The sequence below is a fragment of the Fundulus heteroclitus genome, unplaced genomic scaffold (assembly GCF_011125445.2).
Source record: "Fundulus heteroclitus isolate FHET01 unplaced genomic scaffold, MU-UCD_Fhet_4.1 scaffold_529, whole genome shotgun sequence".
Classification (NCBI taxonomy): Eukaryota; Metazoa; Chordata; class Actinopteri; order Cyprinodontiformes; family Fundulidae; genus Fundulus; species Fundulus heteroclitus.
Window position 1 is genome coordinate 25,001 of NW_023396955.1, and position 12,500 is coordinate 37,500.

At 50.4% G+C, this 12,500-nt stretch overlaps 1 protein-coding gene across 1 annotated transcript in view; it reads left to right on the forward strand.

The window, feature by feature from the left end:
* Positions 1-10,359: 10,359 nt before the first annotated feature.
* LOC118561001 overlaps positions 10,360-12,500 on the forward strand; it is a 4,827-nt gene continuing 2,686 nt past the window's right edge. Inside the window, exons 1-5 of the mRNA XM_036132557.1 lie at positions 10,360-10,601; positions 10,735-10,911; positions 11,716-11,890; positions 11,969-12,264; positions 12,355-12,500. The exon at positions 12,355-12,500 is cut by the window's right edge and continues 30 nt beyond it. Of these exons, the coding sequence (XP_035988450.1) occupies positions 10,478-10,601; positions 10,735-10,911; positions 11,716-11,890; positions 11,969-12,264; positions 12,355-12,500 (918 nt within the window). The 5' untranslated portion in view covers positions 10,360-10,477. The remainder of the gene's footprint in view (positions 10,602-10,734; positions 10,912-11,715; positions 11,891-11,968; positions 12,265-12,354) is intronic.

Below are 12,500 nucleotides of genomic sequence, written 5' to 3' on the forward strand. Positions count from 1 at the left end.
GCTGCATGTGGAGGTTAGCAGACCCAGAGCAGGCTGCTGCTGCCTGGGAGATCCATGCTGGATGTGGAGGTTAGGAGACCCAGAGCAGGCTGCTGCTGGCTGGGAGATCCATGCTGGATGTGGAGACCCAGAGCAGGCTGCTGCTGCCTGGGACATCCATGCTGCATGTGGAGGTTAGCAGACCCAGAGCAGGCTGCTGCTGCCTGGGAGATCCATGCTGGATGTGGAGACCCAGAGCAGGCTGCTGCTGCCTGGGACATCCATGCTGCATGTGGAGGTTAGCAGACCCAGAGCAGGCTGCTGCTGCCTGGGAGATCCATGCTGGATGTGGAGGTTAGGAGACCCAGAGCAGGCTGCTGCTGCCTGGGAGATCCATGCTGGATGTGGAGACCCAGAGCAGGCTGCTGCTGCCTGGGACATCCATGCTGCATGTGGAGGTTAGCAGACCCAGAGCAGGCTGCTGCTGCCTGGGAGATCCATGCTGGATGTGGAGGTTAGGAGACCCAGAGCAGGCTGCTGCTGCCTGGGAGATCCATGCTGGATGTGGAGACCCAGAGCAGGCTGCTGCTGCCTGGGACATCCATGCTGGATGTGGAGGTTAGGAGACCCAGAGCAGGCTGCTGCTGCCTGGGAGATCCATGCTGGATGTGGAGACCCAGAGCAGGCTGCTGCTGCCTGGGACATCCATGCTGCATGTGGAGGTTAGCAGACCCAGAGCAGGCTGCTGCTGCCTGGGAGATCCATGCTGGATGTGGAGGTTAGGAGACCCAGAGCAGGCTGCTGCTGCCTGGGAGATCCATGCTGGATGTGGAGACCCAGAGCAGGCTGCTGCTGCCTGGGACATCCATGCTGCATGTGGAGGTTAGCAGACCCAGAGCAGGCTGCTGCTGCCTGGGAGATCCATGCTGGATGTGGAGACCCAGAGCAGGCTGCTGCTGCCTGGGACATCCATGCTGCATGTGGAGGTTAGCAGACCCAGAGCAGGCTGCTGCTGCCTGGGAGATCCATGCTGGATGTGGAGGTTAGGAGACCCAGAGCAGGCTGCTGCTGCCTGGGAGATCCATGCTGGATGTGGAGACCCAGAGCAGGCTGCTGCTGCCTGGGACATCCATGCTGCATGTGGAGGTTAGCAGACCCAGAGCAGGCTGCTGCTGCCTGGGAGATCCATGCTGGATGTGGAGGTTAGGAGACCCAGAGCAGGCTGCTGCTGCCTGGGAGATCCATGCTGGATGTGGAGACCCAGAGCAGGCTGCTGCTGCCTGGGACATCCATGCTGGATGTGGAGGTTAGGAGACCCAGAGCAGGCTGCTGCTGCCTGGGAGATCCATGCTGGATGTGGAGACCCAGAGCAGGCTGCTGCTGCCTGGGACATCCATGCTGCATGTGGAGGTTAGCAGACCCAGAGCAGGCTGCTGCTGCCTGGGAGATCCATGCTGGATGTGGAGGTTAGGAGACCCAGAGCAGGCTGCTGCTGCCTGGGAGATCCATGCTGGATGTGGAGACCCAGAGCAGGCTGCTGCTGCCTGGGACATCCATGCTGCATGTGGAGGTTAGCAGACCCAGAGCAGGCTGCTGCTGCCTGGGAGATCAATGCTGGATGTGGAGGTTAGGAGACCCAGAGCAGGCTGCTGCTGCCTGGGAGATCCATGCTGGATGTGGAGACCCAGAGCAGGCTGCTGCTGCCTGGGACATCCATGCTGCATGTGGAGGTTAGCAGACCCAGAGCAGGCTGCTGCTGCCTGGGAGATCCATGCTGGATGTGGAGGTTAGGAGACCCAGAGCAGGCTGCTGCTGCCTGGGAGATCCATGCTGGATGTGGAGGTTAGCAGACCCAGGACAGGCTCATGCTGCTGGGACAAGACCCAGGACAGGCTGCTGCTGCTGGGACATCCATGCTGCATGTGGAGGTTAGCAGACCCAGAGCAGGCTGCTGCTGCCTGGGAGATCCATGCTGGATGTGGAGGTTAGGAGACCCAGAGCAGGCTGCTGCTGCCTGGGAGATCCATGCTGGATGTGGAGGTTAGCAGACCCAGGACAGGCTCATGCTGCTGGGACAAGACCCAGGACAGGCTGCTGCTGCTGGGACATCCATGCAGCATGTGGAGGGGAGAAGAAGCAGGGAAGTATGATGTGGAGAGCATGCCCACGATGGGGCCTCTTTCCTGGGTAAAACTGCACCCTGATGTAAAGATTCTGCACCCTTATGTCAAAAAACGGGGCCTGTCCCCTAAGATGGGTTAGGATCTTTGGTCAGGCTCATCCCAGAGGGCTGATTTTCACAAATGTCATTCAGGGGGTGACAATGAGTGGATTCTGTGAGTTTGGTGTCGCTGGAGCGTTTCGTCTTGGCATGACAGGGGCAGGAAGGGGTGGGAAAATGACCAAAAATGAAGCTTTGACACCTCATAACTTTGAGACGTTTGGTTTAATCTGGCCCAAATTTGCTATGCAGCTTCCTGTGGTAAGGTGCTACAAACCTGGAAGAGCCCATCTCTCAAAGACCTTCCATCTGTTAGTTGTTTTTGGACCGGTTATCAGGTTTGACGGCCCGGCGTGGCTTTCTCTCGGCCCCTGGGGCAGATAGGGACCCCAAATTACCAGGGCTTGCTCTACTCACACCCTAGAAACCATGCGGTTTGATATCTCTAAGTTAAGTAGAATCTTTACTGGTGTCTCTTTGGGCCTGCTGGGGCTCCATGAAGCCTAAATCCTTGAGCTAGGGTTAGGATCTTTGGTCAGGCTCATCCCAGAGGGCTGATTTTCACAAATGTCATTCAGGGGGTGACAATGAGTGGATTCTGTGAGTTTGGTGTCGCTGGAGCGTTTCGTCTTGGCATGACAGGGGCAGGAAGGGGTGGGAAAATGACCAAAAATGAAGCTTTGACACCTCATAACTCTGAGACGTTTGGTTTAATCTGGCCCAAATTTGCTATGCAGCTTCCTGTGGTAAGGTGCTACAAACCTGGAAGAGCCCATCTCTCAAAGACCTTCCATCTGTTAGTTGTTTTTGGACCGGTTATCAGGTTTGACGGCCCGGCGTGGCTTTCTCTCGGCCCCTGGGGCAGATAGGGACCCCAAATTACCAGGGCTTGCTCTACTCACACCCTAGAAACCATGCGGTTTGATATCTCTAAGTTAAGTAGAATCTTTACTGGTGTCTCTTTGGGCCTGCTGGGGCTCCATGAAGCCTAAATCCTTGAGCTAGGGTTAGGATCTTTGGTCAGGCTCATCCCAGAGGGCTGATTTTCACAAATGTCATTCAGGGGGTGACAATGAGTGGATTCTGTGAGTTTGGTGTCGCTGGAGCGTTTCGTCTTGGCATGACAGGGGCAGGAAGGGGTGGGAAAATGACCAAAAATGAAGCTTTGACACCTCATAACTTTGAGACGTTTGGTTTAATCTGGCCCAAATTTGCTATGCAGCTTCCTGTGGTAAGGTGCTACAAACCTGGAAGAGCCCATCTCTCAAAGACCTTCCATCTGTTAGTTGTTTTTGGACCGGTTATCAGGTTTGACGGCCCGGCGTGGCTTTCTCTCGGCCCCTGGGGCAGATAGGGACCCCAAATTACCAGGGCTTGCTCTACTCACACCCTAGAAACCATGCGGTTTGATATCTCTAAGTTAAGTAGAATCTTTACTGGTGTCTCTTTGGGCCTGCTGGGGCTCCATGAAGCCTAAATCCTTGAGCTAGGGTTAGGATCTTTGGTCAGGCTCATCCCAGAGGGCTGATTTTCACAAATGTCATTCAGGGGGTGACAATGAGTGGATTCTGTGAGTTTGGTGTCGCTGGAGCGTTTCGTCTTGGCATGACAGGGGCAGGAAGGGGTGGGAAAATGACCAAAAATGAAACTTTGACACCTCATAACTCTGAGACGTTTGGTTTAATCTGGCCCAAATTTGCTATGCAGCTTCCTGTGGTAGGGTGCTACAAACCTGGAAGAGCCCATCTCTCAAAGACCTTCCATCTGTTAGTTGTTTTTGGACCGGTTATCAGGTTTGACGGCCCAGCGTGGCTTTCTCTCGGCCCCTGGGGCAGATAGGGACCCCAAATTACCAGGGCTTGCTCTACTCACACCCTAGAAACCATGCGGTTTGATATCTCTAAGTTAAGTAGAATCTTTACTGGTGTCTCTTTGGGCCTGCTGGGGCTCCATGAAGCCTAAATCCTTGAGCTAGGGTTAGGATCTTTGGTCAGGCTCATCCCAGAGGGCTGATTTTCACAAATGTCATTCAGGGGGTGACAATGAGTGGATTCTGTGAGTTTGGTGTCGCTGGAGCGTTTCGTCTTGGCATGACAGGGGCAGGAAGGGGTGGAAAAATGACCAAAAATGAAACTTTGACACCTCATAACTCTGAGACGTTTGGTTTAATCTGGCCCAAATTTGCTATGCAGCTTCCTGTGGTAAGGTGCTACAAACCTGGAAGAGCCCATCTCTCAAAGACCTTCCATCTGTTAGTTGTTTTTGGACCGGTTATCAGGTTTGACGGCACAGCGTGGCTTTCTCTCGGCCCCTGGGGCAGATAGGGACCCCAAATTACCAGGGCTTGCTCTACTCACACCCTAGAAACCATGCGGTTTGATATCTCTAAGTTAAGTAGAATCTTTACTGGTGTCTCTTTGGGCCTGCTGGGGCTCCATGAAGCCTAAATCCTTGAGCTAGGGTTAGGATCTTTGGTCAGGGCTCATCCCAGAGGGCTGATTTTCACAAATGTCATTCAGGGGGTGACAATGAGTGGATTCTGTGAGTTTGGTGTCGCTGGAGCGTTTCGTCTTGGCATGACAGGGGCAGGAAGGGGTGGGAAAATGACCAAAAATGAAAGCTTTGACACCTCATAACTCTGAGACGTTTGGTTTAATCTGGCCCAAATTTGCTATGCAGCTTCCTGTGGCAAGGTGCTACAAACCTGGAAGAGCCTATCTCTCAAAGACCTTCCATCTGTTAGTTGTTTTTGGACCGGTTATTCAGGTTTGACGGCACAGCACGGCTTTCTCTCGGCCCCTGGGGCAGATAGGGACCCCAAATTACCAGGGCTCGCTCTACTCACACCCTAGAAACCGTGCGGTTTGATATCTCTAAGTTAAGTAGAATCTTTACTGGTGTCTCTTTGGGCCTGGTGGGGCTCCATGAAGCCTAAATCCTTGAGCTAGGGTTGGGATCTCTGGTCAGGCTCATCCCAGAGGGCTGATTTTCACAAATGTCATTCAGGGGGTGAAAATGAGTGGATTCTGTGAGTTTGGTGTCGCTGGAGCGTTTCGTCTTGGCATGACAGGGGCAGGAAGGGGTGGAAAAATGACCAAAAATGAAACTTTGACACCTCATAACTCTGAGACGTTTGGTTTAATCTGGCCCAAATTTGCTATGCAGCTTCCTGTGGCAAGGTGCTACAAACCTGGAAGAGCCTATCTCTCAAAGACCTTCCATCTGTTAGTTGTTTTTGGACCGGTTATTAGGTTTGACGGCACAGCACGGCTTTCTCTCGGCCCCTGGGGCAGATAGGGACCCCAAATTACCAGGGCTCGCTCTACTCACACCCTAGAAACCGTGCGGTTTGATATCTCTAAGTTAAGTAGAATCTTTACTGGTGTCTCTTTGGGCCTGGTGGGGCTCCATGAAGCCTAAATCCTTGAGCTAGGGTTGGGATCTCTGGTCAGGCTCATCCCAGAGGGCTGATTTTCACAAATGTCATTCAGGGGGTGAAAATGAGTGGATTCTGTGAGTTTGGTGTCGCTGGAGCGTTTCGTCTTGGCATGACAGGGGCAGGAAGGGGTGGAAAAATGACCAAAAATGAAACTTTGACACCTCATAACTCTGAGACGTTTGGTTTAATCTGGCCCAAATTTGCTATGCAGCTTCCTGTGGCAAGGTGCTACAAACCTGGAAGAGCCTATCTCTCAAAGACCTTCCATCTGTTAGTTGTTTTTGGACCGGTTATTAGGTTTGACGGCACAGCACGGCTTTCTCTCGGCCCCTGGGGCAGATAGGGACCCCAAATTACCAGGGCTCGCTCTACTCACACCCTAGAAACCGTGCGGTTTGATATCTCTAAGTTAAGTAGAATCTTTACTGGTGTCTCTTTGGGCCTGGTGGGGCTCCATGAAGCCTAAATCCTTGAGCTAGGGTTGGGATCTCTGGTCAGGCTCATCCCAGAGGGCTGATTTTCACAAATGTCATTCAGGGGGTGAAAATGAGTGGATTCTGTGAGTTTGGTGTCGCTGGAGCGTTTCGTCTTGGCATGACAGGGGCAGGAAGGGGTGGAAAAATGACCAAAAATGAAACTTTGACACCTCATAACTCTGAGACGTTTGGTTTAATCTGGCCCAAATTTGCTATGCAGCTTCCTGTGGCAAGGTGCTACAAACCTGGAAGAGCCTATCTCTCAAAGACCTTCCATCTGTTAGTTGTTTTTGGACCGGTTATTAGGTTTGACGGCACAGCACGGCTTTCTCTCGGCCCCTGGGGCAGATAGGGACCCCAAATTACCAGGGCTCGCTCTACTCACACCCTAGAAACCGTGCGGTTTGATATCTCTAAGTTAAGTAGAATCTTTACTGGTGTCTCTTTGGGCCTGGTGGGGCTCCATGAAGCCTAAATCCTTGAGCTAGGGTTGGGATCTCTGGTCAGGCTCATCCCAGAGGGCTGATTTTCACAAATGTCATTCAGGGGGTGAAAATGAGTGGATTCTGTGAGTTTGGTGTCGCTGGAGCGTTTCGTCTTGGCATGACAGGGGCAGGAAGGGGTGGAAAAATGACCAAAAATGAAACTTTGACACCTCATAACTCTGAGACGTTTGGTTTAATCTGGCCCAAATTTGCTATGCAGCTTCCTGTGGCAAGGTGCTACAAACCTGGAAGAGCCTATCTCTCAAAGACCTTCCATCTGTTAGTTGTTTTTGGACCGGTTATTAGGTTTGACGGCACAGCACGGCTTTCTCTCGGCCCCTGGGGCAGATAGGGACCCCAAATTACCAGGGCTCGCTCTACTCACACCCTAGAAACCGTGCGGTTTGATATCTCTAAGTTAAGTAGAATCTTTACTGGTGTCTCTTTGGGCCTGGTGGGGCTCCATGAAGCCTAAATCCTTGAGCTAGGGTTGGGATCTCTGGTCAGGCTCATCCCAGAGGGCTGATTTTCACAAATGTCATTCAGGGGGTGAAAATGAGTGGATTCTGTGAGTTTGGTGTCGCTGGAGCGTTTCGTCTTGGCATGACAGGGGCAGGAAGGGGTGGAAAAATGACCAAAAATGAAACTTTGACACCTCATAACTCTGAGACGTTTGGTTTAATCTGGCCCAAATTTGCTATGCAGCTTCCTGTGGCAAGGTGCTACAAACCTGGAAGAGCCTATCTCTCAAAGACCTTCCATCTGTTAGTTGTTTTTGGACCGGTTATTAGGTTTGACGGCACAGCACGGCTTTCTCTCGGCCCCTGGGGCAGATAGGGACCCCAAATTACCAGGGCTCGCTCTACTCACACCCTAGAAACCGTGCGGTTTGATATCTCTAAGTTAAGTAGAATCTTTACTGGTGTCTCTTTGGGCCTGGTGGGGCTCCATGAAGCCTAAATCCTTGAGCTAGGGTTGGGATCTCTGGTCAGGCTCATCCCAGAGGGCTGATTTTCACAAATGTCATTCAGGGGGTGAAAATGAGTGGATTCTGTGAGTTTGGTGTCGCTGGAGCGTTTCGTCTTGGCATGACAGGGGCAGGAAGGGGTGGAAAAATGACCAAAAATGAAACTTTGACACCTCATAACTCTGAGACGTTTGGTTTAATCTGGCCCAAATTTGCTATGCAGCTTCCTGTGGCAAGGTGCTACAAACCTGGAAGAGCCTATCTCTCAAAGACCTTCCATCTGTTAGTTGTTTTTGGACCGGTTATTAGGTTTGACGGCACAGCACGGCTTTCTCTCGGCCCCTGGGGCAGATAGGGACCCCAAATTACCAGGGCTCGCTCTACTCACACCCTAGAAACCGTGCGGTTTGATATCTCTAAGTTAAGTAGAATCTTTACTGGTGTCTCTTTGGGCCTGGTGGGGCTCCATGAAGCCTAAATCCTTGAGCTAGGGTTGGGATCTCTGGTCAGGCTCATCCCAGAGGGCTGATTTTCACAAATGTCATTCAGGGGGTGAAAATGAGTGGATTCTGTGAGTTTGGTGTCGCTGGAGCGTTTCGTCTTGGCATGACAGGGGCAGGAAGGGGTGGAAAAATGACCAAAAATGAAACTTTGACACCTCATAACTCTGAGACGTTTGGTTTAATCTGGCCCAAATTTGCTATGCAGCTTCCTGTGGCAAGGTGCTACAAACCTGGAAGAGCCTATCTCTCAAAGACCTTCCATCTGTTAGTCGTTTTTGGACCGGTTATTAGGTTTGACGGCACAGCACGGCTTTCTCTCGGCCCCTGGGGCAGATAGGGACCCCAAATTACCAGGGCTCGCTCTACTCACACCCTAGAAACCGTGCGGTTTGATATCTCTAAGTTAAGTAGAATCTTTACTGGTGTCTCTTTGGGCCTGGTGGGGCTCCATGAAGCCTAAATCCTTGAGCTAGGGTTGGGATCTCTGGTCAGGCTCATCCCAGAGGGCTGATTTTCACAAATGTCATTCAGGGGGTGAAAATGAGTGGATTCTGTGAGTTTGGTGTCGCTGGAGCGTTTCGTCTTGGCATGACAGGGGCAGGAAGGGGTGGAAAAATGACTAAAAATGAAACTTTGACACCTCATAACTCTGAGACGTTTGGTTTAATCTGGCCCAAATTTGCTATGCAGCTTCCTGTGGCAAGGTGCTACAAACCTGGAAGAGCCTATCTCTCAAAGACCTTCCATCTGTTAGTCGTTTTTGGACCGGTTATTAGGTTTGACGGCACAGCACGGCTTTCTCTCGGCCCCTGGGGCAGATAGGGACCCCAAATTACCAGGGCTCGCTCTACTCACACCCTAGAAACCGTGCGGTTTGATATCTCTAAGTTAAGTAGAATCTTTACTGGTGTCTCTTTGGGCCTGGTGGGGCTCCATGAAGCCTAAATCCTTGAGCTAGGGTTGGGATCTCTGGTCAGGCTCATCCCAGAGGGCTGATTTTCACAAATGTCATTCAGGGGGTGAAAATGAGTGGATTCTGTGAGTTTGGTGTCGCTGGAGCGTTTCGTCTTGGCATGACAGGGGCAGGAAGGGGTGGAAAAATGACCAAAAATGAAACTTTGACACCTCATAACTCTGAGACGTTTGGTTTAATCTGGCCCAAATTTGCTATGCAGCTTCCTGTGGCAAGGTGCTACAAACCTGGAAGAGCCTATCTCTCAAAGACCTTCCATCTGTTAGTTGTTTTTGGACTGGTTATTAGGTTTGACGGCACAGCACGGCTTTCTCTCTGCCCCTGGGGCAGATAGGGACCCCAAATTACCAGGGCTCGCTCTACTCACACCCTAGAAACCGTGCGGTTTGATATCTCTAAGTTAAGTAGAATCTTTACTGGTGTCTCTTTGGGCCTGGTGGGGCTCCATGAAGCCTAAATCCTTGAGCTAGGGTTAGCCGATTTGGCCCCTTTTACCCAAATTTCATATGTTAAGTGCCATGAATTGTCAAGAACTGCACCCTAATATCAGGGAGACCGAATTTTGACATTTGGGGTAGGTAGGCAGGTAGGTGCAGGGCTGGTGCTGAGAGCTCCTTGCTGTGTGTGAGGTGGAGCAGGCTTCTCAGTGTGTCTCCCCTGCTTCTGGATGCTTAATTGGCTACGCCTGCGGTCACTGACCGTACTCTGGGTCGCCTGAGCCGAACGCAGCTGTAATTACTTAATGTGTTAATTAACATCTGACCGATGAGCAGAGTGAACCGGTGTCCACGCGGACTTTCCCCCTCCACCTTCAACCGACTTACACGGTAAGTTGCCTTTAGTTTGAAGCATGGGGGGGGGGGGGGGTCCTTGTGTCTCCGGGACCCTGGTGTTCAGGAGACGGAGAGGCGGCGCCATTTTATGCGGGGAAAGGGGGCTCTGTTCCTGGGTTTGGGAAATGAATAAATATAATGTTATTGTATCCTATTTTTCAGATTCACATATCAACATGACGCCCCCCAAGCAGAATGTTTGCTGCCCGCTCTGTCATTCCGAATTTACCTATATAGGCAAACACCTAAGGTATAGTCACGGCATTAAAAATTCAGAAGAGCGGAAGATATTGATCAGGTTCAGTAACGGGAGAATCAATATCAGAAAAATGCCCTGTCCAGTGGATGGCTGCCGTTATGCTAGCACAAGGCTGGACATACATATTGACCAAGCTCACCCGGAGATGGAGGGGGAGAGGAAGGCCCAGGTGATTAATGGTTTGAAGTACCAGGTAACGGTGAATATGCTGGGAGCTCTGAGCACCACAAACCCAAGCTCTCCGATGGTCTCACGTTTACACATGGACCCAAGAGTAAGAGAGGAAGCAGGTCAGCATCATCCAACATCAGGACCCCTTGATGATGATACATCCTGCACCTCATGCAAAGAGCTTGGGGCAAAGAACCTTCAGGTTACATCAGACTTGGGGCAACTAAGGAAGAAATTGCTTTACCAGCACAGATGGGCAAAAAGGGCAAAAAAGGCAATCAAACGACTGGAGGAGGTGTGTAAAATGTTTATTATATATCAACTTTACCCAGGACCAGAGCACATCTGCTGGGCAGGATAGCTCCATAGCTCAGGCCTGGTTGTACCGGCAGAACCAGAAAACTTAACACTGAACCTTTATTTAACAGGACTCCAAAAGGGATCCACATGCCCGGTTCCTGGTGTGGACGAGGATGTCCTGGTGGGGTCTGGATCTACCTCTCCTGATGAAGAACCACAGCACATCACCAGACCTAAATCAAAGCAGGAAAGCCGGAACATCCAATGTTTGGTGAAGGCGTACCCAAAATTCCCACTAAGCATATGTAAGTAACGTCACTGATTGCTGTATTTTTCTATAAAAAAAACAAAAATTCTAAGTGTTGAGAACCAGGGGCACACAAGGGGGCGCTGTCAGAGAGTAGTCCGAGGACAGGGCCTCGGGCTGGGCCTGCAGCAGCGGGATCTCCCCCCTGTCCTTCTGGAAGTCTGCGCAAACTTTAAAAAATATTTTCTAAGTGTTTATGGAACCAGAGACGCGTAAGGGGGAGTTTTAATGTTTGGATCCGAATATAGGGCCCTCTGTCTGGGTCTTAATGAACGAAATTACCCGGTGTTCCTTCTGGAAGTCTGCGCAAACTTTAAAAAATATTTTCTAAGTGTTTATGGAACCAGAGACGCGGAAGGGGGAGTTTTAACGTTTGGATCCGAATATAGGGCCCTCTGTCTGGGTCTTAACGAACGAAATTACCCGGTGTTCCTTCTGGAAGTCTGCACAAACTTTAAAAAAATATTTTCTAAGTGTTTATGGAACCAGAGACGCGTAAGGGGGAGTTTTAATGTTTGGATCCGAATATAGGGCCCTCTGTCTGGGTCTTAATGAACGAAATTACCCGGTGTTCCTTCTGGAAGTCTGCGCAAACTTTAAAAAATATTTTCTAAGTGTTTATGGAACCAGAGAGGCGTAAGGGGGAGTTTTAATGTTTGGATCCGAATATAGGGCCCTCTATCTGGGTTTTAATGAACGAAATTACCCGGTGTTCCTTCTGGAACTCTGCGCAAACTTTAAAAAATATTTTCTAAGTGTTGAGAATCAAACTTCATTATGAAACCTTTTTTTTGTTTTTCAGTGGAATACATCGCGGAATATTGGCAGCACCTCAAAGGCTCCCATGGTCTGAGGAAAAGAATCGAAAATCAAAGATCCAAAGTGGGTAGAATCATGGCTTTCCTTTCGTTTATAACCGAGGGCCAGACAATCCTCCAGAATTGGACTTTCCTTCCCAATATGTCCAGGATATACCAGTAAGTATGTCTGTGATGCCTTTTAGTTAAGATAAAATGTCCCCATGTAAAATATTCCAATTATTTCTTTCTGTGCATGTGGCCAGAGCATCTGCAGAATGGTGGAAAAGCGGAGAACACAGTGAAGACCTACCTGGTGAATTTGTCCCAGTTCCTGGGCTACTTTAGGGACACTCCTCCAACTTTTTCCAGGGTTCCAAAAAGAGAAGTGTTTGCCGTGATTCGTGCTATCTCAGAGTGTATTGCAAGCCTGGGTCCACGTGTTGTCATGCGTCAGATACGTGTAAAGAAAAATAAGTTGAGCAGAACCATCTCCAAGGACCAACTTCGCCTCTGCAAAGTCCTGGCCAGGAGACGCATCCCTGAACTTCTTGGTCAGACTTATTAAATTTGCACTATATTAAATTACTTACCTGACTTACTGACATCCATGTTCTAACCCTTTAATTATTTTTTTTCTTCAGATGAACTGTCTGAGGACCCCAACCCGGAGGCGCACAGGAGATTTTTCGGGTACCTCAGTGTTTACCTAGCAAGCCTCTATGGACACTGCACCGGTGTTCTAAAGAATATGACTGTCTCCGAGGTTGATGAAGCCCAGCAGGAAGCC